Raw genomic sequence first — 26,985 nt, forward strand, 5'->3', positions numbered from 1 at the left:
CCGAGAGGGCGCTGTTCGTGACGTCAATCGAGGCGCGATATTTAAGTCTTTCGCCTTTCAGGTACCTTCTTCGACTTCCCACTAGCTGTAAAAATTGTTGGGATGGCGTCATGTTTTAGAAGAAAAAAAACATTTCTCTTCATGTCAAAATGTGTGGTGTATTCCGGATTCTCGAAGCACGAGTGCACGACGGCCTCGAAGTGTTTGCTGACGTCGGACCGGACCACTTTGCAAACTGACCCCATCTTTAGTTGTTTTGCTGCATCCAGCAGCAATACACCTGGTCGACATTGCCGGAAAAATGCAAGAGAAAAAAACCTTTTCGAAACACACAAACTCACGCTTAGGACTTGATACTTGCACGTACGTGAGTTCGATGTTCGATGGAGGCAAAGTCTGCCTCGATTGACGTCACAAAAGGGGTAGGCTGAGTCACCCCAAGCAACTTTGTCTATTATTAAACATATAAATCGTTTAAAACAAATCTCTGTCAAATCGATTCTTAATATAGGAGATCAAGCTGGGTCAAAAAGAATATTACTGAAATTTAGCAACGATCCAATCTTTCATTATTCCTTGTCATGGTGTCTGCTCCAGTAATTCTCCAACAAAGCGATGCACAGGGTATGGTTGCAATCGTCCTTGATGTCTCATGTAGGACTCCGTATAAATACAAACTGATCCAGTCATGATTATTTTTAATCAGCTACTATTCACTCAGAATGACGTAGGTCAGTTGGGCTTATCGTCGTTCAAAGATCACATCATAACTTGAGGCACAACACATAAAGCCAGTACATGTATACTGCTTACACTAAGAAGGCATTGTTCCGAGCTTGTGTGTTGGGACTACACCGACAACAGAAGGTGGGTAAATTATGCATCATTCATAATTATTTATAAATTGATAAAAATTATCTCGTTATTGATTTATAAGATAATAATATCTCCATTTATGATGTAGTTGTGAAGGCACTTGACACCTTCGGAAATTGTCAAAGACAAGTCTTTTCACTTACCTCAACATGTATGCATAAAATAACAAACCTGTGAAAATTTGATATAAATTGGTCGTCGAAGTTGCGAGAGAATACTGGAAGAAAAAAACACCCTTGTTGCACGTCACAAGAGTGTGTGCTTTCAGTAAAAATTACTGCTTTCTCAAAAAACTACGTTACTTAAGATGGGGCCGTTTCTCACAAAATATTGTTTACTATCAACAGCTCTCCATTGCTTGAAACCAAGTAAGTTTTTATGCTAACAATTATTTTAGGAATTAACAATAGTGTCTAGTACCTTTAAGTTTCGGCAAAACAATTTTACGGATATTGCATGGGTCTTGATGTGGTTGGTCGCACTCCAATTAAAGGCAGTGGACACTATTGGTAATTGTCAAAGACTAGTCTTCACAGTTGGTGTATCTGAACATATGCATAAAATAACTAACCTGTGAAAATTTGAGCTCAATCGGTCATCGAAGTTGCGAGATAATAATGAAAGGAAAAAAAACACCCTTGTCACACGAAGGTGTGTGCGTTTAGATGGTTGATTTCGAGACCTCAAGTTCTAAATCTGAGGTCTCGAAATCAAATTCGTGGAAAATTACTTCTTTCTCGAAAACTATGGCCTTTCAGAGGGAGCCGTTTCTCACAATGTTTTTTATACCATTAACCTCTCCCCATTACTCGTCACCAAGAAAGGTTTTTATGCAAATAATTATTTTGAGTAATTACCAATAGTGTCCACTGCCTTTAACGTGCTTAGTTATAAAACGGACAATGAAAACAGTCCGATACTGTGTAAAAGCGCGTGATATTGTTTTGTGGTCACCAAGAAAGGTTTTTATGCTAATAATTATTTTGAGTAATTACCAATAGTGTCCACTGCCTTTAACGTGCTTAGTTATAAAACGGACAGTGAAACAGTCCGATACTGTGTAAAAGCGCGTGATATTGTTTTGTGGTGTCATGCAGGAAAATATTAATTTTAGTTCGATCTTTAAAATTAATTTTTTGAAATAATGGCAGGCCGAATCATACCACAAGTGTCAGCAAATAGAAACCACATCATTCATGGTGTTTGTTGTGTTAAGCGAATCACCCAATGATGTGCAATAACCGGTCTTTTGTATTTTGAAGGAAGTCCAGTGAAAGAAGGAAGACAAGTTAAAGGGAAGGTACACGTTTGGTAATTATACTCAAAACAGATATTAACTTAAAAACTGACTTGGTAACAAGCATTGGAGAGCTGTTGATAGTATAAAACATTGTGGGAAACGACTCCCTCTGAAGTAAAGTAATTTTTGATAACGAGGTAATTTCTCACTAAAATAATAAAATACTTCTAGCTAGAAGTCTTTTATTCCCATCTGCACACCAATTCGTCCAACAGTTTTTTTTTGTTTCATACTTTTCTCGCAACTTCAAAGACCAGTTGGATGAGCCCAAATTTTCACAGGCTTGTTATTTTATGGTTATGATGGGATACACCAAGTGAGAACACTGGTCTTTGACAATTACCAAACGTGTACAGTGTCTTTAAGGGGAAAAACACGCCATAATGTCATGCATTGTGTGAAACATACCGCTGTACATAGTTCATATCCTGTCACCTGCTGGCCTTTAAAGGCAGTAGACACTAATGGTGATTGTCAAAGACCTGTCTTCTCACTTGCTGTATCTCAACATTTTATGCACAAAACAACCAACCTGTGAAAATTTGAGCTCAATCGGTTATCGAAGTTGCGAGATATTAATGAAAGAAAAAACACCCTTGTCACACGAAGTTGTGTGCTTTCAGATGCTTGATTTCGAGACCTCAAATTCTAAATCTGAGGTCTCGAAATCAAATTCGTGGAAAATTACTTCTTTCTCGAAAACTACTCCACTTCAGAGGGAACCGTTTCTCACAATGTTTTATACCATCAACCTCCCCCGTTACTCATAATTAAATAAGTGGTTATGCTCATAATAAGTTTGAGTAATTACCAATAGTGTCCATTGCCTTTAAGGCACAATTTGATTGTTATAATAAAATGCATGGAGCCATAAAAATGTGCAAATAGAAACCTGTGAAAATCACTTTTGGGATACCGCTGAAAATCTGGAGCGGTTAACCGTACAGGAAGTTTAACATGTTAGGCTAGGATAACAAAATCTGAGAAACGTTTTAAGCAAAAACGTTTCTCAATTTGAAATGTTTCTGAATCCTTCTCTCTAAAACCTCATTCCCTTAAAGGAATTGCTTTTTAAAATGTTATAGATTAGCCGTAGGAGTGCTTCCTACCGAGTAAGTTTTTATGGTCACTAATTAGGTATGCCCTCCCTTTAAATACTAACAGTCATCAAGCTTAAGCCGTGGTTACCAAGTGTTTGTGACAAGTTCAACATGACGTCATACCATAGAGACGGATTACTGTAAGCCACCAGTGCAAGTGACCGAAGATGTGAATGATTGACACGTATTGCAATTGTCTTCGTAGATTTCAGTATATAACGAGAGTACACTGACAACAATATTACACGGTGCGCGAGCTCTCTGGTCGTACTGTCGTTAGACTTGTGGACAAGTCGTCAAGTCTGTCGCCCTTTAGCGTTCTGACTCTCTCCGTGTGATTCCGAATCTCCTCGCGGTTGCCGCGGTATTCTCGCGCATTAGTCGCGCAACCAGCAGATCCCGCGGGGCCGCTGCAACTCGACATAAACAAACTAAAACAACTTAGATAATCAACTCGACTATCTCACCGCGTGGGACCATAAACAACTTGTCAACAAGTCTAGGTTTTTAGATAAGTAATCTTGAGAATGAAGCCATGGGGACTTCATTGAAATCAACGTATGAGTAATACTCCAACTGGCAGCAGGCCATAAACCCTAATGATGTTTAAAAGTAAGCGGGCAAAAATATAAGCTATTCACTCAGGACTGCACAATTTTGCATAAGGAACAACGAATAGTGTAAGACCATGGTAAGACATAGTCGACTCCAATGGTTGTATCAGTGGATAATCATGAATTATTAAATAAATCTGACGACAGGTGGCGCTATTGTCAGCAGTTTCGAGACGTTATTTCGGTGTGAGCAGGGCCCATATAATCATGGAACCGTTAACCCCACACAATTCTTAAGCAAAACAAAATTATGCTAACCGAAATAAGGTTACCAGCCAAAATACCATATCACATGTACATATTGTGACTGGTTAACTAACTGCTCATTGCTAAGCAGTAACTGTATTTTCTGCTATAGCAGCTCTATGAAATTGGGCTCATGTCCTTATATGGGGAGTTCAGTTAACTTGCTTGGATTGACCAGTGGTCATTTCTCTGTGGAATAACCATAGGGAACAGATAAAGGACCACATAACACACACAATCCAAACAGTTTTTAGTTGTTAGTTCACTTAAAATTAAATTCACAGTCTGATAATGAAACTATATAAAAACGGGGGGGGGGGGGGGGCGAAAAAACTACAACCCGATACCCTTTCCCTTTCATATAGGCCTATACTGCTGGCAATTCTTTGCAAAACTGCAGTCAGTTCTGTCTCCTTAACATCGAAAAGAGTTTCCCGCCCCATTATGACCGATGGAAAAAATGAAGTGGAATAATAATTGTGCAATAATGACAGTCGTTATAATGATTATGCGTCTCTTTGGGAAAAAAACTTCTAACTAAACTATTTAAGTTGAATTCGCGACCTCAGCAGCTAGTTGATGAAGTCTCGAATTAAAGGCATTTAAAGGTACACTTTTGCGACAAAGGTGTTTTTTGTTCCATTAATCTCTCGCAACTTCGACGACCAATTTGAGTTCAAATTTTCCCAGGTTTGTTATTTTATGTACATGGTGAGAAGACCGATCTTTGACACAAACTTTCACTTTGTAAGTTAATCAAGAATGAAATTTACCATCCTGGCCAGCTGGCCTCCTGTTGGTGTTGGGTTTTACCCCAGTTAGAGTTTGCCTCCCACATCGAAAGTTTGATTTTCTATTTAAATTTTTGTTTTGACCCATCCATCCACCATTCGAGAGGGGAAAAAAATCGATTTTTTTTTTAACATGGACATTACTGAGTCAATTAAGCTTCTCATGTGCCAATCCACAATGTACATTGCAGACAACATCCTGACAATGTACCTCCTTTATGTTCCAACAAGACGATGATGCTGCTGACTCCGTCAGCTTTTGTTTGTATGGATAAGGGATAAACACCGCAGACCTTGGGGTCACCGAGACACGTTGGTCTCCACTCTACAAGACACGTACAGCCAAAATAGGCTTATAAATCAGCCGCACTTCACGATTCAAGCTTCTAGTAGACGTGGATGAATTACATGTGAACCACTCTCTATAGTGCATCGCCTTGCAAACAAGCCAAACAAAGCTCAATCCTGCCCGTAATTTAAACCAACCAACCAACCTATGACATTCTCTTGTTTAAACAGTCCCTGAGAGTGATTGTACAAATAAGTGACTAGTGTTCGTCGTAGTTTGTTGGCTCCATGCTGTGGCAGCGTAAGTCCATATCACAGACCACCAAGACAATCTCAACTAAACGTGGAATTAACACCATTCGGCGCCGCAGAGCCTGTTCAGATACCCGCATTCTCTGATCCACTACAGTGCAGGTAAGTCTGGTTGGGAGATTATGGTCGCAAAAGTATTATTTTAAACCTTCTGTCTGGATTTTCAATTGTTTAAAGTGAAAGTGGAATGACAATTTTGAGCATAGACCAGCCCTTGCTCCATGGGCAAGTTGAGTTGCATGATGTTTGTAATAAAACCCATGTGGGAAAAACGGTAAGGATGGAGCATGATAGAGCAAAGACGTACAGCGGTACATTTTGGTGAGTAGTGCTGTAGCTCTTTACTTATCTTGATGGGTTGCTCCAGGTGCTGAATATTTGATGTAGCTGTTGCTTTAATAATGTATTCTGTTACTGCGTGTTGTTACGGATGGGTTCGCTGGCTAACCTTTTGCCAAGAATAAATTACGATCCTGAGAAGACCTAGTTTGAATCTCGCACATACGGACTACGGATCGTCGGAGAATTTGAACAGTGTTCTAGACTATGAAGATGATGTGTCCTGAAGTATAAGAAGATCATTGTGCACAGATAAAACATGGATATAGATTGCTCCGATTTACGAAAGGATATTGAGTTGTATTTATACAAGAATCGAGCACAAGCCCAGCCTCCTGTACATGGCTAGACCATGGCTAGACCATGGAGGTAGGAATCTTCAGCAGGGCTAGACCACGGATCCACATCAGTGCAACCTCAGTTTTGTTTGAACGTTTGAATTCCTTGGCTATGGTTTTATCTATGGTTATAGCAAGCTTCCTCTCTTAATAGACATGTAGTTCCTAGTATATTGATATACCTATCTACTTTCCACCATCCCGAAGTTGTCAGATTACCACCTATCTCCTAATGATCATTAGGGTCCCAGGATAGATTATCTTGTTTACCAATTAGAAGAGATTGCCTATGTCAGGGTCCCATTCAACTCTTTGCCTCACGGGGTAAACGTCTTCAAGTACCCCCTTTATAGTAACGCTAGCCACTTTCTTAATGAGCAGTGTGGTTTTAAGCCAGTGGTGTGTCTTTGTGTGCGTTTATATAGGCCTAAACCTTCGAGAGGAGAGTAGAGCCACAATTTCTGTATGGTCCAACCGTAAAGCAAGGACTTGCTTAGTAGTATAACAAAGTCCCTATACAACACAGAAGAGACCTCTACTTGTTGTGATGATGCCATCATACATAATCTTACTTGTTGGAGTCTTGCAGCGTTGGTTGCCCAGCATGGATACTGCAATACAAAACCGTTTAACCGTAAGCAATAAGTCGGCTTGCCCACAAACACCCCTTTCAGTCAAACTAAATCCTTTCTTAATAGTCTGTGCTGTTGCAAGATTTCTTCAGACAGGCATATAGTTGCAAGTAGACCTATTAAGAAGGAGTCGTACAAAATTCAAAGTAAATCGACCAATCTATAGTGACCAAAGCAATGATACCTTAACAGACAATGGACACTATTGGTAATTGTCTTCTCACTTGCTGTATCTCAACATATGCAAAAAATAACAAACCTGTGAAAATTTGAGCTCGATTGGTCGTTGGAGTTGCGTGATAACTATGAAAGAAAAAACACCCTTGTCACACGAACTTGTGTGCTTTCAGATGCTTGATTTCGAGACCTCATATTCTAAACTTGAGGTCTCGAAATCAAATTCGTGGAAAATTACTTCTTTCTAGAAAACTATGTCACTTCAGAGGGAGCCGTTTCTCACAGTGTTTTATACCATTAACCTCTCCCCACTACTCGTCACCAAGAAAGGTCTTATGCCAATATTTATTTTGAGTAATTACCAATAGTGTCCACCTTGAAAATAGCGAACGCCATACTTCAATCTTGAAGCTATACCATTCACACATACACCGACTCTAGATAACCGCGAAGAGAACTCATGAATCACATCGATAACTATAATGAATATTTCATCATGAGATGGGTGATTGATCATCGGTTTTTATTTTTGAAACGGTGCATTTTCTCGTTGAACCCTGTATTTTACATCAACCCATTATTTATTCAATCTTTTAGTCATGTTTCTGAGAAGAAGCCTATCATATTTCTGATCAGGAAATTTGTGCTCATGTGTTTATTTCGATTGATGAAATCGAAAGAACAATTAAATATTTAGGGCTTTTGACTGATTCCTGACAGGCAGTTTATCAAATAGATATATGTCTCAAAAAAATATATTATAAGAAAAGAACACGCTTCTCGATAACAGTCGAATTCATTTGATTTACCGATCCAGGATTCCTAATCAAGGGTGTATTGTTACTTCAACCACAAATCTTCTCGTAATCAACCAAGCCAAAACATAAAAACTAAAAATATGTTTTCAGATAGAACAAGCGTATCACAGACCTCTATTTTTCAGCGAAGATTTTCTCTTTAAAAAATGACCTGGATGCCTCCGTTATAAAGACGAAGAATGAACAGAATATTAAAGGAACACGTTGCCTTGGATCGGACGAGTTGGTCTATACAAAAGAATTTGTAACCGTTTTTTATAGAATGCATATTTTTTTAGACAGATGTTTAAAAAGTAGAATACAATGATCCACACAAATTTGCCTCGAAATTGCGTGGTTTTCCTTTTACTTTGCAAACTAATACGGTCAAACGTTTATGGGAGTCAACAATTTGACTCCCATAAATGGCCGACCGTATTTGTCGACGATGTAAGAGGACAACCGTGCAATTTTGAGGCATGTTTGTGTGGATCATTGTATTCTACTTTTTCAACATCTTTCTCACCATATGCATTTTATAACAAACGGTTACAAAATTTGTAACTCGACCGATCCAAGGCAACGTGTTCCTTTAAAGCAAAGTTGTATGATTTTACACCATGTCGCTTTTGGGTTCACGCATCATACAGTCTTGGTCTTAGATCAGTAATTTCACTTGATAGACCTGTTGAGGAAGACCTACAAGGTTGCTCGAAAACGTCTGGCTGGTTTGGTTTTCATAAACTTTTTATTGAGAAAGGCAACGCCCATTCGTGAAGAGCGCGCCATAGCTCTCAGGACGGAAAACAAGGTGTATATAAAAGAGGACAGACTTTGGGATTAAAGCCATTGGACACCTTCAGAACAGAAATTATATATCTCTTTTATTTTAATACACAACCATTTTTAGTAAATATTTTATCTATTGCCCAGTCTCACTCATGCATAATGTCCATGTCCCTTTTGTTTGTTAGTGTTCGTTTTTGTGTAAATTGTCCTTGTCTTTAGGGAAGAGGAAAACAAGCTTTTGCTTCTTCCTTTTCCTACATGTTAACGTCAAGCTATTTTCTATTTATTGTTAATTAACTGGATTAAGTTTTCTTTAGTACAAGTTATTATATGTTTTCTGAACAATGTTATTACAATGTATTGATTGATGTTGACATGAAATAACTGTATCTGAAATGAAATAACTGTATCTGAAATGAAATAAATGTATCTGAAATGAAATAAATGTATCTGAAATGAAATGGGAAAAAAGCTCACAGATTTACAAATTACTTACAGGGTTTACAGACCGTAATGGTGAAAGACTTCTCTTGAAATATTATTCGATGAAATGCTTTACTTTTTGAGAAAACCTTAAAACAATTATCACTTCTCGATAGCGAGATTAACGCGGATTGATTTTAAACACATGTCATGACACGGCGAAACGTGATGAAACAAGGTGGGTTTTTCCGTTATTTTCTCCCGACTCCGATGACCGATTGATCCTAAATGTTCACAGGTTTGTTATTTTATATAAAAGTTGTGATACACGAAGTGTGGGCCTTTAGACAATACTGTTTACCGAAAGTGTCCAATGGCTTTTAAACAATTTAAATTATAGGTAATTATATTGTCTACAGTTTTACTTGTTTATAGGCTAGCCTTGAGCTATGCTGTTTGAAGAATTGGAGTCAACGGACAAGTACATACAACCAGTTATGATTTTTTTTACATGCTTCACAAGTTTCTCCACGACATACTATTAATTAACTTTAAAGGAACACGTTGCTTTGGATCGGTCGAGTTGGTCTTTGAAAAACGTTTGTATTCGTTTTTTATAAAATGCATATGGGTAGAAAGATGTTGTAAAAGTAGAATACAATGATCCACACAAACATGCCTCGAAGTTGCACGGTTTTCCTTTTACGTCGTCGACCAACACGGTCGGCCATTTATGGGAGTCACATTTGACTCCCATAAATGGCCGACCGTGTTAGTTCGCACAGTAAAAGGAAAACCACGCAATTTCGAGGCAAACTTGTGTGGATCATTGTACTCCTACTTTTAAAACATCTTTCCAACCATATATGCATTTTATAAAAAAGGGTTACAAACGCTTTTTATAGACCAACTCGTCCGATCCAAGGCAACGTGTTCCTTTTAAACAAAAAAACTTTTTGATGCCCATTCGTAGGGTTGACGTTGGCATAATCGCCATCTTATACTATTACTAGTCTCTGTCGTGTATTCTGTTAGTCTAGTCTGTCGTGTGTATACGTGTTCTGTCTTCTGTGTAGTATTTTTTGTTGTTTGTCTGCCAATAGTATAAGACACAAAAGCCTCTGCTTCACCTTAACCTTATTATTGTCCTACTTTAAGCTTCTTCTAAATTAATACTATTCAATTAACTTTTTTAAAAATAAAGATGATCGTACCTTGTCATAAAATTCGTGAACTCATTCACCATGGCTGGTATACTACACTTCATGTGCATCGCAATAAAGTGCTTAGGTATTTTTTTCCCGTGGTTTGAGGCAAAATGGACTTAATTTGTTGAGCAATATGACTTGAGTAGTGAGCTCAGTGCTGATGGATTGACATCATGCTGGGAACACCGTGATATCCCAAGAAACCAATGGTGTGAACTGAGTGCATTATTAGATCAATCTTGTCCACAGTGGGTCGTCTCTTACTCAATGTCCCACCATAATGCTATCTTGTCGAGCTTTACGTGCTTGCGGTGAAGTTGATGCCAAGGGACCTATTTCTATTAATACAACAATCAGTAGTTCAGTAGGGCCCTCTTTTTCTGCCCAAGGTTTTGGGACTAGAAATTTTGTGACGTATACATGGCCAATGTTCGTCCTTTTAATTTATGCCAACGGTTTGCAAAACTTTTGAACAAGAATGTTGTTTCTCTAAGAAATGTGTCGAAGGAAATAAAAGTTGTGTCTGCATTGATACACATTAAAGGGAAGGTATACACGTTTGGTAATTACTCAAAACACATAATAACTTAAAAACTGACTTGGTTGGGGAGCTGTTGGAAGTATAAAACATTGTGGGAAACGACTCCCTCTGAATATAACGTAGTTTTTCAAAAAAAGGTTATTTCTCACTAAAATGACTTCTAGCTAGAAGTTTTTATTCCTATCTGAAAGCACACAAATTCGTCCAACATGGGTGTTTTTTCTTTCATCATATTCTCGCAACGCCGATGACCAATTGAGCTCAAATTTCCACAGGCTTGTTATTTTATGCTTATGATGGGATACACTGAGTGGGGACACTGGTCTTTGACAATATTACCATACGTGAACATTCCCTTTACTTCATTCTTTATTAACCAGAACAGTATATTGTAATAAAGGTTACTTCACCAATTATATGATTATAGTTTCTTCCATTTCTCTTTGTTCAGGATGCTGTCTGGAGGCGTTGTGAATCTGCTGGTGGTCGTTCTGGTTGTGACGTCATTATCGACGGGGGCATTGGCCAATAAGCATCTTCAAACTGATAAAGTAACTCTCCGTAGTCACCACCATCATCATAATCACCGTCACCATGGAAACACTGTCGCAGACGATAGTCACGAGAAAGATGTGTTTTCCGAAGAGCAAGACACCGATATTCAAACAAGGTATGTCGATGGTCAATGTGGTTTGATATGTCATCAAGACACGTTTGGTAGTTGTTATAGACATGGGCCCAATTTCATAGAGCTGCTTATCACAAAATTTTGCTTAAGCAAAAAATTAATTGCTTAGTAAAATCAGATTACCGGCCAAGACTCCACTCAATTGTTATGCTAAGTAAACAGCAGCTAAATACTAGTCATAAGCAATGTATATGGCATGAAATTTTGGCCAGTAACATGTGTAAATAAGCAAGCTATTTTCGTGCTTAAGCATTTTTTTTGCTTAAGCAGCTCTATGAAATAGGCCCCAGTCTTCTCACTTGATGTTATCCTAATATACGGTATACCATAAAACAACAAACGTGAAAATCGAAGTTGCAACAGAATAATGAAAGAAAAAACACACTTGTTGCACAATTTTTTTTTCTTCTTCTTTTTTCCTAGATGCCTAAAACATATTAAAATCTGTCAAGCCTGAAGCTTTTTAATATTTGAGTAAGAAATTACTGCTTTCTCATAAAATTACGTTTAACTTATGGGGTGACCTCAGTGGCAATGGTGTTGTTTTTGCCCCTATGAAATACCGCCATTTTCAATAGTGTAGGTGTTGTTCTGCTGTTTAGGTCATTTGAATTGTAAGGCACTAAAAGCAAAACCTGTGCAGAATAAGAATTCGTCAGAAAAACAATGTAGTATCTTTTAAATTTCAGATTTTTACGGAAATGTCTGACACTTAGGTGTGTTTTAAAGGGAAGGTACACGTTTGGTAATTACTCAAAACAAATATTAACTTAAAAACTGACTTGGTAACAGCATTGGAGAGCTGTTGATAGTATAAAACATTGTGGGAAACGACTCTCTCTGAAGTAACGTAGTTTTTGAGAAAGAGGTAATTTTTCACGAATAAAATACTTGACGCTAGAAGTCTTTTATTCTTATCTGAAAGCACACAGATTCGTCCAACAAGGTTTTTTTTCTTTCGTCATTTTCTCGCAACTTCGATGACCATTTGAGCCCAAATTTTCACAGGTTTGTTATTTTATGCTTATGATGGGATACACCAAGTGAGAAGACTGGTCTTTGACAAATACCAAACGTGTACCCTCCCTTTAAAATCCTTGAAAACTCAAAGATTGAATGAGTGTTGTGGTATTATGTCAAAATCTATGCAATTATTCACACATTGCCTTATAAATATCCCCAAATAGACGGGGGTTTCCATCGGCTTGATTGTGAAACTGGGTTATTGTTATCACAACTTGAACTTTGAAATTTGGCCTTTCTCCCCCGTTTAACTGATCAGTATAAACGAAGAATTACTGCCAACTTTAATCTTTGGAAAAGAATCGCAACATATATGATTTATGATTTCACATCAATTAATTATAAATGTCAGTACATTTTCTGTTACAAATACGGATCATTGTATTGCGGTGCGATGTGAATTGTCACATTTGACATTAAAGGCAGTGGACACTATTGATAATTACTCAAAATAATTATCATCATAAAACCTTTCTTGATTACGACTAATGGGGAGAGGTTGATAGTCAAAAACTATGTGAGAAATGGCTCCCTCTGAAGTGACGTAGTTTTCGAGAAAGAGGTAATTTTCCACGAATTTGATTTTGAGACCTCAAGTTTAGAAGTTGAGGTCTCGAAATCAAGCATCAAAAAGCACACAACTTCGTGTGACAAGGGTGTTTTTTCTTTCAGTATTATCTCGCAACTTCGACGACCGATTGAGCTCATATTTTCACAGGTTTGTTATTTTATGCATATGTTCAGATACACCAACTGTGAAGACTAGTCTTTGACAATTACCAATAGTGTCCACTGTCTTTAACAGATATGTATGAACGAAGAATTACTGCCAACTTTAATCTTTGGAAAAGAATCGCAACATGTATGATTTATGATTTCACATCAATTAATTATAAATGTCAGTACATTTTCTGTTACAAATACGGATCATTGTATTGCGGTGCGATGTGAATTGTCACATTTGACATTAAAGGCAGTGGACACTATTGGTAATTACTCAAAATATTTATCATCATAAAACCTTTATTGATTACAAGTAATGGGGAGAGATGGATGGTATAAAACCTTGTGAGAAACGAGAAACGGTTCCCTCTCAAGTGACGTAGTTTTCGAGAAAGAAGTAATTTTCCACGAACTTGATTTCGAGACCTCAAGTTTAGAATTTGAGGTCTCGAAATCAAGCATTAGAAAGCACACAAATTCGTGTGACAAGGTTTTGTTTTTTCTTTCATTATTATCTCGCAAATTCGACGACCGCTTGAGCTCAAATTTTCACAGGTTTGTTATTTTATGCATATGTTGAGATACACCAACTGTGAAGACTAGTCTTTGACAATTACCAATAGTATCCACTGTCTTTAAGTAACCCTCGGTCCCGGACCGTGTGCGTCTTGTGAAGTATAGACCCACACGACTCGTGAAACAACAAGCTCATAATTTACTGCTCATATTTTTGGCCGCCAAAAAGAGCAAAGGTCGGTACCGTGTGGTGTAAGTTTATGAAAGACCGGCTTGTCCACAAAGACGTTGCATGGTTTATTTTTATTCCAAAAACTTCTTTCTAACGACCTAGCCTCGTATTTCATGATTGCCCGATATACCGTTCGCCTTCGCGACTTTAATCGCAGTATGAGAATATGATTTATGCAAGTTAGTTATATAAACATAACTCAGTGCGTTATGATGTTATGACCTTAGGCCAGCTCTAATATTATCATAACAGCCATGCAAGTATGTTTGTATTGTTTATGAAAAGGATTACATGCGGGGAGTGTTTTTATAATCTGTAGCCAGACATGGTCTGGCTAGACTTCATAAGAAAACAAATAGGCCTAGGCCTATCATTCGACATAGCCAAAAATAAATAGGATTGGTTTATTTTAGGAGGTACATTAAAGGCAGTGGACACACTATTGGTAATTACTCAAAATAATTATTAGCATAAAACCTTAATTGGTAACTAGTAATAGGGAGAGGTCGATAGTATAAAACTTTGTGAGAAACGGCTCCCTCTGAAGTGATGTAGTTTTCAAGAAAGAAGTAATTTTCCACGAATTTGATTTCGAAACCTCAAGTTCAGAACTTGAGGTCTCGAAATCAACCATCTAAACGCACACAACTTCGTGGGACAAGGGTGTTTTTTTTTTCTTTCATAGTTATCTCACAACTCCGACGACCGATTGAGCTCAAATTTTCACAGGTTTGTTATTTTATGTACATGTTGAGATACACCAAGTGAGAAGACTGGATTTCGACAATCACTAATAGTGTCCACTGCCTTTAATAGAAGTCAGAATATTTTTGTTCTTTAGAATGTGTTCATTACATGACTCATAAGTACACTTTTTGTCATGAAACCATCTAATGTGCTAGAAAAGCATCCCTCAATGGTACAACCTATAGCAACCAATTTATCACAAACTTACAACGTAGAGCTTTTGTCATTTGCTGGTGGACGTGGAGTGCTAGAGGACTACCACTAGAGGCTTCCTGGTTTGCTAAACATTCAAAATTACTCAAAAACTATTTCAAAGTCTCTCAGCCTCTTGAAAGCACTTATTTCTACAGTGATTATCTAAATTTCATTTTTTTTCCTTTTCAAAGTATGAGAGATAAGCCGCGAGCTAGGCTCATCTCTAAAAAACACATCATCAAACGAGTATTCAAGTTGGCCATGACTCCATCTTGGAAAAATTACCCCACACCTTAATTGCAAAACAGGGCCATTTTTAGAGGGCTGGTGTACCCGAAAGGCTCCAGGTTATGAGTAAACAACCCATGGGGCCAATATTGGACCAGTTTCCATCCACCCATAAAAAGCCATAACTTAAATCAAACAACTTTTTTTTCTGAAACAGTTGCTGTTGACATTTTACTCGCGATGCTTTATGTATGAGTTTACACAAAAATGTATAGAGTGCACTAATATCTACAATAATTATTCAATATTCCCTCGTTCACGAAGCCTTAGGATTTCCTCAACATGAAAAACAATTGTGATCTTTCCAATCATGGTGTGGTGACTGCACTACATTCCGATACGTCTGTATTCCGACAACCCTCTTCCGACAAAATAATCACGATTTACACGATAGGGTTACCGGGTCGGGAAAAAGATAATACTGGGCGGAACGAAGGGGTGCATTGCTTATTTCCCCACTACAAGACGTTGAAGGATCATTACACCCCTTCGCATTCCCTCGTGGTTGATAAATGTAGGTCAAAAAGGAGTGCTTGATGTGTTTTGAGGCTTGCTCGCTCAGAATTGGATTGCACCATTCTTAAAAGTAGTTCAAGGTCACCTGTGCGAAATAGATCCAAGATGCAAGTGTGAATGTTTGCATATTTTTTATTGATAATAATATATTGATAAATGTAGGTCAAAAAGGGGTGCTTGATGTGTTTTGAGGCTTGTTTGCTTATAGAATTGGATTGCGCCATTCCTAAAAGTAGTTCAAGGTCACCTGTGCGAAATAGATCCAAGATGCAAGTGTGAATGTTTGCATATTTTTATTGATAATAATATATTGATAAATCTAGGTCAAAAAGGAGTGCTTGATGTGTTTTGAGGCTTGCTCGCTCAGAATTGGATTGCACCATTCCTAAAAGTAGTTCAAGGTCACCTGTGCGAAATAGTTCCAAGATGCAAATGTGAATGTTTGCATATATTTTATTTATTCAGTCTTCTATTGTGTGTTTCTATTCCACAGCCAGCGGCATGAGAACGAGGACGATGAAGAGGTATTCTACGATGATTATTCCTCAAGACGGGAGCTATTTCAGTTGACTGACCGAGACGGAGATGGTTTCGTGACCCGGGATGAATACGTGCTTCATAATGGTAACATCTCGGCTGTAGTGGATCAGGTCTTTATGGCTTATGATGGAGACGGTGATGGGCGGTTCTCGGAGGAGGAATTTCTCCAGCAGAGCTCACCGTTGGAAGTTCATGCCGGTATGCCAAAAAAATAGTATACAGTAATGTAGATTCCAAGTTAAACCTATTCACAGGTGTACACCGATAATGTATTTCTTCGCAGGGGTTTGTTTTATAACACATCTAAAGGAATTGGTCTCCTGAGAAGTTATCGGTTCGTCTCATTATACCTGGGGTTTTTTTCTCGAAAACTTTAAATGTGTTTATTATACAATTGTATTTTCGACATGATGGTGACATTTAAAGTAAAACAACTTTGCAGTATTTGTTATTTTTTTTATCGTCATTCAAAGAATTTTGTTTATAAGTTAAGTCGTGGGATTGAAACTGCTTGAGCAAAATACTAAACCCTATTCCGAGTCTACATTCTGTAGTCTGCAAACTGAGGTAAAATCGATTTTTGTTTTTTAGTTTTTTAGTAGATAACGTTTTACAGGGTAAGGTGTGTAATTTCTGGAAAGTGACAGTGCCTTCATTAAAATGATTTATTGAAACTTTTGTATATTTAAATGCTTATAAGTATTTTTTTTTTGTAATTTGTGCTTTTCATTATAATACATCAACTTAAAGACAGTTGACACTATTGGTAATTGTCAAAGACTACTCTTCACAGTTAGTGTATCTTAACATTATGCATAAAATAACAAAGCTGTGAAAATTTGAGCTCAATCGGTCATCGAAGTTTCGAGATAACAATGAAAGGAAAAAACACCCTTGTCACACAATGTTGTGTGCTTTCAGATGCTTGATTTTGAGACCTCAAATTCTAAGTCTGGGGTCTTGAAAACAAATTCTTTGAAAATAACTTCTTTCTCGAAAACTACATTACTTCAGAGGGAGCCGTTGATGTTTTGTAGTATCAACCTCTCCCCATTACTTGTAATCAAGTAAGGTTTTATGAAGAATTTTTTTTGAGTAATTACCAATAGTGTCCACTGCCTTTAATCAATGCCAATAAAATGCTGGCATAAAAAACTGAAGCTTACTTTACAATTCGGTCATTTCACCCTTTTCTCCCCTCATTTTTAAATTCGCATGAATGTAGATCAAACCACTCCTATTGAATCAAACATAATGTCTTTCTATGTCAACTTAAACACATAAATCAGTGCATTCCAGCTCAAGAGTTAGGCCTGTAGTGTAAATTGGATCATATGTTTTGTTTATCTATTTAATCTATCACATCAGAACTGTAAGAGCATTACAATGTTTCTGTTTCTTAATAAATAAATGGCCGGGAAAGGTTCGCGTGTTTTATAGCAAGTTCTGGCAAATTTCAGCAGAAATCCATTCAATTTTACTAACACGCAGTCAAATTAACGCTTTTGCTTATAATCCACTCAAACTCTTTTTCGCTTTTCATTGATTCACTGTCGTGTTCGTGCACATATGATTTTGTTTTTCTCAATCAGATTCGTCTCAATCATTCTATTTCATATAGTCATTAAATGCACTATTCTATTGGTATTACTACAAATAGTTGTTAGCATAAAACTTACTTGGTAGCGAGCAGTGGAGAGCTTTTCTCACTGAAATATGATTTGAATTGAATTCGAGACCTCAGCTGAGGTCTCGAATTCAAGCATCTGAAACCACACAACTTGTGCACCAAGTGTGTTGTTTATTCTTCCACCATTCTCTCGCGCTTTCGTCGACCAATTGAGTTCAAAATTTGCACAAGTTTGTTATTTTATACATATGTTGAGATACACCAAGTGAGAAGACTGGTCTTTGACTAGTACCAAAGGTATCCATTATTTGAAATACCACTTTGATCATTTCTTTGTACTAGTAGTTTAAAACGGTTGGCCAGCTCTTGGTGCTGGCTTTTACGAAATTGAATGAGTCTTGATGCTTTATGAAATTGAATTATCTTGGTTCACCAATGAATGCTAAACTGGTGAAATTGAATTATACTCTTTCTGACCGTCGAATGCTGATTCAACGGAGCATTCATTTGGAAAGGAGATTAAATGGGTGTTAACATGAATGGATTTAATGTTGAAATTGGCCGGGAAATCTTTTTTTTCTCTAAAAGAATCATGCAGAAGCACTGTGCAAAATAGATGATGATTATGTAATAATTAAATGATCTCGAGACCAAGGGCTCGATGCACAGTTTACCGACTAAACATAGAGTTATCCACTGGTTACACCACACAGAGTAACACTCGAAGCATAGAACTTGTTTTAAAGGATACTTTTAAATGGCGAGTATTATGTTGATTATGCAAAACTATGGAGGTAGGGCAAAGCTAATTACCCATTTTCAATGCCAGACACGAACTGTATGTTGACTGTAATATATGACATAATGTTGCAAATAAGAATTTCTGTCTGGCCACATTGGTCCAATCAAAGCCGTCCATTGCTCCGTAGGGGTCCATTTTGCATCAATTGATTCAATAAGAAGCAAATAGCGATGGTAATTTGATGCAAGTGAATGGTTTAATAGTCACTTCGGTCTGGCGGCGAACACCCCGGCACCTCAGCTGTCATCATAGTCGGTATCATTGTGGAGATGGTGTGTGTGTGTGCATGAATGCTGGAACCAACCGCAACGTCAGTGGGGTGCAGACTACCATGGTGCTGTTCCACATACCACCTTTTTTCTTCCAAAAAAATCAAGTCCCATTTTTTTGAAGACATCATTTCGAATTAACTAAAAACATCGATTAATACGAGAAAGGTTTTAACAAAAACACATGCTGCAAAGAAGTAATTTTCCACGAACTTGATTCCGAGACCTCTAACTTAGAATGAAGGTCTCGAAATCAAGCATCTGAAAGCACACGACTTCGTGTGGCCATGGTGCGACAAGGGTTTTTTCTTTCAATGATATCTCGCAACTTCGACTACCGATTGAGTCCAAATTTTCACATGTTTGTTATTTCATGCATATGTTGAGATACACCAACTGAGAAGACTAGTCTTTGACAATTACCAATAGTGTCCAGTGTCTTTAATTACAAAGTTCATACCAGTAGTAGTAGTATACTAAATAAAGGAGTTAATTACGTTAAAGACAAGAAAAGAAACCATTTGATGAAGCCCACCCAATTACCAGTTTGCCATTCGTCGCTTCAAATGTGGATTGGTCTTCATTATTGACGATCGAGTATAAATTCTACGGGGTTTTTTTTGTTGCAAATTTCTGTTGTAAGTATAGACCTATCCCCGATGCAAATTTAACATCTATTATAAGCCTATACATGTTTTTTTTTCACTGTATCATCGGAAGACTGTGTTTTAATACCCTCATAATTTTGGTTGTGGTGGCCGAAACATATTGACAGAGTTGATGGGTAGGGGTTAGAGTTATTACGGTTCTGTTGGAATGTCTCCTTAAAGGAACACGTTGCCTTGGATCGGTCGAGTTGGTCTATAAAAAGCGTCTGTAACCGTTTGTTATAAAATGCATATGATTGGAAAGATGTTTTAAAAGTAGAATAGAATGATCCACACATATTTACCTCGAAATTGCGAGGTTTTCCTTTTACTTTGCGAACTAACACGGTCGGCCATTTATGGCCGACCGTGTTAGTCGACGAGGTAAAAGGAAAACAAACACATGTTTGTGTGGATCATGGTATTCTACTTTTACAACATCTTTCTACCCATGCATTTTATAAAAGACGGTTACAAACGCTTTTTAAAGACCAACTCGACCGATCCAAGGCAACGTGTTCCTTTAACAGCGTTGTTTATAAATTATACAGAGTGTATTCACGTTGCCTTGGATCGGGCGAGTTGGTTTATGAAAATCGTTTGAAAACCGATTGTTCTAAAATGCACATGGAAGTGGTTTTGAAAGTAGAATACAGCGATCCACACAAATATGGCTCGAAATTGCATGGTTTTCCTTATTCGTCGTGAACTAACGCGGCACATCATTTCGTAAGTCAAATAATATTTTTGTCAACACAAAATGGCCGACTGTGTCAGTTCGCAAAATAAAAGGGACACCACGCAATAGCCATATTTGTGTATATCATTTTTTTACTTTTGAAATATAATTATAGTTCAAACCATGTGCATTTTATAACAAACGGTTTCAAACATTCCATAAACCAACACACCCGATCCAAGGCAACGTTCCCTTTAAGACGTAAGTCGAGGTTTATTTTATATTTAGATGTACCAACTCTCACTTGTAACCAAGATATGCCTTAACTTTAAGATTGTTGTCATAAATCTTTATCCAGAAACATTAAATGTTTGCTTCTTTAATGTAAACGATCAAAAATATTTCGTTCAGAAAATGATGTAGGTATATCCATGATTCTTTAAGATCTGTACATGTTTTCTTATGTTTAATTTGTGACTTTCCCTGGGAAATATTTAGTTTCAAGTTTTACGTTAAACAATTTACTCGCACTGAATATTACCCTCCTTTTTCGTCAACAATACTCAAAGCATTGCTACCGTTTATTACTATTTCTTCTGATAATCTATGAAGAAAGGGCACAAAAGTTGTTCACAAACAAATAAAGAAAGTCAGACACAAACAAATACAGAAAGTAAATAAAACATTCACTCGAGAAAGCAAGTTCCAAGCAAACCTATAAACTGATCTGCTGGTTCTAATCTGTGTATGTTTTTATACTTGGATATCCTAATAGTTGAATTTTCATGAATATGAAAAATAGTACATTTATATGGAACTAATTATAGCAAAGTTGGCACTGCCGCGGCGTCCTGACAAACCCACACCCATCTGGATTGGACCATGTAGAACGTAGCTTGGAGGAATAAGTGGGTAGTCACTTGGGCTGGCGGTAAATAAGAACACGTGAGCAATCTCAGAAAATCAATTATGCTAATAGAAAGCATGGTTTGTCTATGAAAGTGCACCTTTGTTCAACGCAGCAATTCATACAATAAGTGAACAAAAAAAAATTAACTCAAAATCTACCTCGTCATTACAAAACAAAAATTCATTGCCGGGGTTAGCTGTCGCTTGCTTGATTTGTTTGTGATGTCATATTATTATCGTTTGTTTTTTGTGCTTTTAAAATTGTTTTTGTTTTACAGAGTGTGAGGAACAAATTATACAAACCTGTGACAAATTGTATCTGGAATTCAAGAGCACGGAGTTCATATCGAACACACTAAGCAGACCAGCCTGTAATGCCGTACAGGTAAAAAAGCACATTAAAGATGAAGGTTAAATTATGATAGAGGGCGCCCTTTACATTACTAAAATAGTTACCACTAATCTACTGAACGACCGTGTCGCCGCAATTGTGTGGAATTATAATAAGAATGTCTGCTTTAAATGGCTGTATTGTGGGAAATATATTAACACACACTGAAAGCAGTTTGTTGACCGTCACATGTGTGACATCATGTACTGTTGATCAAGAACTTTGAAATGAGGGAGGGGGGGGGGGACACACACGCATGTTTTGTGTGTGAACGTTTTTTTATTTTAAGAAACCGTAGGCAAGAAGTATAATAGGCTACATGACACCATGATGCCAGTCGTACTTCTTTTGATGAATGCAACACTATTTTCCCCGGTGGATACAGGGTTGATACGGCAAGGTGGAGACGGCATTTTCATTACCTAGTCCAACGAGCTAAAATTAATATGAATTCTTCTGAGACATGATAATTAAGTTGGGTTCGCCTGGACATCTTCCCGTCTCTGAATTGGCTCTTACAATGTACACTTTGTACAATGCATGTTATTGTAATGGAACACTTTAATATGGCTGAGATGGTTGTTTTTTGATCGATATATATGTTTTAGCAACATCCAACAGCGCAAGCGCCAATGACAGGATGTATAAAAACATCAAACACTTAAAATAGCACAATAAAAAAAATTAAACAGACAAAACAGACAGATATTAAAAAATGCGAAAAATCCTACATTTTAAAAGCTTTCCTATCCGGTAGCAATTTCTGGAATCTGGCCACGTAATTTCTCCAGCAACACAAATCGAATCTAGTACTGGAAACTCCGACCCTTCCATTTTCTTACAATTGTATCGGAAAGTTACGAATTTGCTGTGATTTTGCCTGTAATACGATTTTAGGGAGCACTATAATCAACCATCATGGTCCTTTCCCGCCCTCGGGTTACGTAATACCATTGTAAAGTGAATACCGAGATTAGGCCTATCGTTTGGGGTTTGATACGCGTTTCTCTTTTACTACTGAAGTTGACTTTACTTTTCTGTATGTTTGAACCGTTTCTCACGTTGTCCCTTTTTGTTGTGTTTCTTTTGTAGTACTTAGTAGACTGTGTGGCAGGGTTTGATACAGATTGTGACATCACTAGTTATGCACAGGCAATCGCCTCCAGGGCCGAGGCATATCTGGATTCAGGCGCATGCCCCCTCTTGGATCTTCACAATCTACTTCAGATAACTGGACCTGATGGAAATGAAAAGAAAGCACGGTATGCCAGATCTGTCGATAACGGTGGGTTTTAAACATACTCAGTTTTTCAGTCATGGAGTTTTTCTGTTGCAATAACCTTTACTTATTATAGGCACATAACGCAAAGCTGCAGACTTAAACATTGTCACCATGCTGTCTTAAAAAAAGTAAAAAGCACTCGGGTCTGTCTGCCATACCGATCTTGCATAGCCTCATGGCAGACAACTCTTGAGTGACAGTCTGGTCCTTCAACTCGATTTAGAGTGAAGTTCGTTCCAATTTCACTCAAAAAGAGTGACAAAGATTGACTTTCATTCTCAAACGAGGGAAACTGAAGCCCACAACTTCCGAAAAAAATCCCATAACGTCGATCTCGCTTGATCGACCCTACAGTTTGCTCACATGATGAACCCTGGCAGGACTCTGTGTTAAAGGCAGTGGACACTATTGGTAATTACTCAAAATAATTATTATCATAAAACCTTTCTTGAATACGACTAATGGGGAGAGGTTGATAGTCAAAAACATTCTGAGAAACAGCTCCCTCTGCAGTGACGTAGTTTTCGAGAAAGAAGTAGTTTTCCACGAATTTGATTTCGAGACCTCAAGTTTAGAATTTGAGGTCTTGAAATCAAGCATCAGAAAACACACAACTTCGTGTGACAAGGGTGTTTTTTTTTCTTTCATTATTATCTCGCAACTTCGTCGACCGATTGAGCTCAAATGTTCACAGGATTGCTATTTTGTGCATATGTTGAGATACATTGTGTTTGACAATTACCAATAGTGTCCAGTGTCTTTAAGCTTCGGAAATCACTGCTGCTTGAGAAACATACTATATACAGTTCATCACTCTTCTGAGACACACTCTCATCTTTGTCACTCACGTAATCACTTGTCTAACACAGGCAACACCATTGCATAAGAATAATTACCCAAGGATAAGTCTGGAGACTTAATCAGATCGATTTAATCCCGAAGCAACTGCTGAGAGAGGACGGGCCGGAGGTCCATGAGAATCTAAAAACTTAATGTCATTCCTTGATAGTGAACAATTCTCACTTTTGGATACAAATATTATTATTACATGTTAAGATGACGTTTTTGCAACCAAATGTCTCACTTTATAGAGCATGCAACAGACAAGGAACAAGGATTGTCATTTTCAGACTCAAATCCGAATACAACAAGAGTGCCACTTGTTTATCCGGGCAAAAGTATCAAGTGTGCACAGTATTGCGATGTTTATAATAAGTAACTATTCGATCTTTTGTTTACAGACGTTGAAATAACGACTGCTTCGGACAAAGACTTGTTCGGCAAACACTGTCCTGGCGATTTCATCAACCATTGCGCCAAGAAGTTTGAACAAAATCTCAACAAAGATTCGCAGACGATGTACTGTCCAATACTCGCCAGCTACGCCCATTGTCTCAAGAAACGCTCACGACACTGTGCTGCAGATGTAAACAGCCCCCTCTTGCGAAATAATATGGCCAGGCTGAGAACCTTGGAAAGCAGAGCGAAGTCTTGTCACAAGACCTACCGATCTTTTAAGAAGTGGTAGATTTTCCGTCTTTGCATTCCTGTTTGTATCGTTAACTAATCATATCCGGTCAGTCATGGCGTCCCTTACCAGTGGTTTGGGAAAGACAGTGCTTCGAATTTTGTCAAATTTCTCTCAAAGAGTTGAAACTATTAAAGGCGCTTTCTAAATGTTCACGCTGATAATGGTAATTGTTTAAGTTATTGTCTTAAAGGCTAATCATATTTTGGTACTGATTGCAAATTTTAGTTAAAGGCAGTGGACACTATTAGTAATTGTCAAACCCTAGCCTTCATAGTTAGTGTATCTCAACATTATGCATAAAATAACTAACCTGTGAAAATTTAAGCTCAATCGGTCATCGAAGTTGCGAGACAATGACAGAAAAAAAATACCTTGTCATACGAAGTTGTGTGCGTTAAGATGGTTGATTTCGAGACCTCATCTTCTAAATTTGAGGTCTCGAAATCAAATTCGTGGAAAATTACTTCATCAACCTCTCCACATTACTCGTCACCAAGAAAGGTGTTATGCTAATAATTATTTTGAGTAATTACCAAAAGTGTCCACTGCCAAGGAAAGTTAACTTAAACACTACTTTAAATTAATTTTGTTTAACGTCTAAAAAATCATTGGAAATATTTTCGTGATTTCCATAGTATACTTATTTGGTCGTGGTATAGGGTTTAGAATTACTTCCTCGCAAGACAAACACATTCACAACTGAAAGGCTGGGAAATAAATCAGACATTTTTTAATAACAACCAGTGGGATGGATTTAATGCACATTCTCAAGAAGCTCATTTCAATTGTGTGGCAATCAAAGTAGCAGCTGTGATTTGTGGGGTCGTCAATTATTATTTCTTAACTTCAGTTTGTCTGTCAGCAGAAGAAATTACTTCTCTGCAAGGTTGTTGAACTTTGCTATCTGTGAGCTTTGGATAATTGGCATTAATGTACTATGTCTGTAAAGCCATTGGACACTTTCGGTAAACAGTATTGTCCAAAGGCCCACACTTCGTGTATCACAACTTCTATATAAAATAACAAACCGGTGAAAATTAAGGCTCAATCGGTCGTCGGAGTCGGGAGAAAATAACGAGAAAACCCACTCTTGTTTCTGCTGCACGTTGCACCGTGTCATGACATGTGTTTAAAATAAATCCGTTATTTATTGATGAGAATTGATATTATTTTAATGTTTTCTCAAAAAGTAAAGCATTTCATGAAAAAATATTTCAAGAGAAGTCTTTCACCATTACCTTCTGTTCCGAAAGTGTCCAATGGCTTTAATAGTAAAAACAAAACAAAAACGTAATGGCTGTTTATTGTATTCGACTATCATCTAATGATGTTACTAATACTTTAACCCTAACACCGATGTCTGTTTTAAAGGGAGCGAACTCGTTTGGTAAATGTCAAAGACCAGTCTTCTCACTTGGTGTATCCCATCATACCATAACAAGCCTGTGAAAATTTGGGTTCAATTGGTCATCGAAGTTGCAAGGAAATGATGAAAGAAAAAACACCATTGTTGGACGAATTTGTGTGCTTTATTTCAGATAAGAATAAAAGACTTCATAGCTAGAAGTTTTTTATTATTTTAGTGAGGAATTGCCTCTTTCTCAAAAACTACGTTACTTCAGATGGAGTCGTTTCCCACAATGTTTTATACTAACAGCAGCTCTCCAATGCTCATTACCAAGTCAGTTTTTAAGTTAATATTTGTTTTGAGTAATTACCAAACGCGTACATTCCCTTTAGAGCACTGTTTACTCATTACTTTCCCGATTTCTGTTAACAAAATCAACAGGCAAATTACTCGGGTGGGATTCGAAACCACGACCTTTACATTGCATAGCAGAAGTCCATCTAATGTTAAAGGAACACGTTGCCTTGGATCGGACGAGCTGGTCTATAAAAAGTGTTTGTAACTTTTGTTTTTAATGCATATGGTTGAATATGCTTCGAAATTGCGAGGTTTGCCTATTACTGTGCGAACTAACACGGTCGGCCATTTATGGGAGTCAAACATTTGACTCCCATAAATGGCCGACCGTGTTAATCGACAAGGTAAAAGGAAAACCGTGCAATTTTGAGGCATGTTTGTGTGGATCATATATATATTCTACTTTTACAACATCTTTCTACCCATGTGCATTTTATAACAAACGGTTACAAATGTTGTTCAAAGACAACTTAACCGATCCAAGGCAACGCGTTCCTTTAAAGCCATTATACACTTTCGGAACAGAAAAAATCAATAAAAGTTCACAGTTTTACAAATAACTTACAGGGTTTACAGAAGGTAATGGTAAAATACTTCTCTTGTAATATTAGTACATGAAATGCTTTACTTTTTGAGAAAACATTAGAACAATTTAAAGGAACACGTTGCCTTGGATCGGTCGAGTTGGTCTTTGAAAATCGTTCTGTAACCGTTTGTTGTAAAATGTATATGGTTAGAAAGATATTGTAAAAGTAGAATACAATGATCTACCCAAATATGCTTCGAAATTGCGTGGTTTTCTTTTTACCCTGTCGACTAACACGGTCAGCCATTTATGGGAGTCAAAATTTTGACTCCCATAAATGGCCGACCGTGATAGTTCGCGACTTAAACGGAAAAC

General features: G+C 37.5%; 1 protein-coding gene across 4 annotated transcripts; it reads left to right on the forward strand.

The window, feature by feature from the left end:
• Window positions 1-741: 741 nt before the first annotated feature.
• On the forward strand, window positions 742-26,026 carry LOC139934642 (uncharacterized). 4 transcript variants are annotated; one of them, XM_071928952.1, is made up of 7 exons: window positions 742-867; window positions 5,447-5,629; window positions 11,223-11,441; window positions 16,193-16,437; window positions 21,454-21,560; window positions 22,659-22,851; window positions 24,090-26,026. In XM_071928952.1, exons 3-7 carry the CDS (start codon window positions 11,224-11,226, stop codon window positions 24,374-24,376), a joined length of 1,050 nt encoding a protein of 349 aa, XP_071785053.1. In that variant the 5' UTR covers window positions 742-867; window positions 5,447-5,629; window position 11,223; the 3' UTR covers window positions 24,377-26,026. The 4 variants fall into 4 exon arrangements, with proteins under 4 accessions (XP_071785053.1, XP_071785055.1, XP_071785054.1 ...); XM_071928953.1 differs by lacking the exon at window positions 742-867 and adding an exon at window positions 1,230-1,244; XM_071928954.1 differs by lacking the exon at window positions 5,447-5,629 and having other exon boundaries at window positions 747-867.
• Window positions 26,027-26,985: the final 959 nt, after the last annotated feature.

The sequence above is a fragment of the Asterias amurensis genome, chromosome 3 (genome assembly GCF_032118995.1).
Source record: "Asterias amurensis chromosome 3, ASM3211899v1".
Lineage (NCBI taxonomy): Eukaryota > Metazoa > Echinodermata > Asteroidea > Forcipulatida > Asteriidae > Asterias > Asterias amurensis.

Excerpts from the sequence above, each read along its gene's own strand:
- LOC139934642 (XM_071928952.1), top strand. The coding sequence starts at position 11,224 with ATGCTGTCTGGAGGCGTTGTGAATCTGCTGGTGGTCGTTCTGGTTGTG. Across the intron at positions 11,442-16,192 it reads GACACCGATATTCAAACAAG|CCAGCGGCATGAGAACGAGG; the intron begins GTATGTCGATGG and ends TCTATTCCACAG. Across the intron at positions 22,852-24,089 it reads TGCCAGATCTGTCGATAACG|ACGTTGAAATAACGACTGCT; the intron begins GTGGGTTTTAAA and ends TTTTGTTTACAG.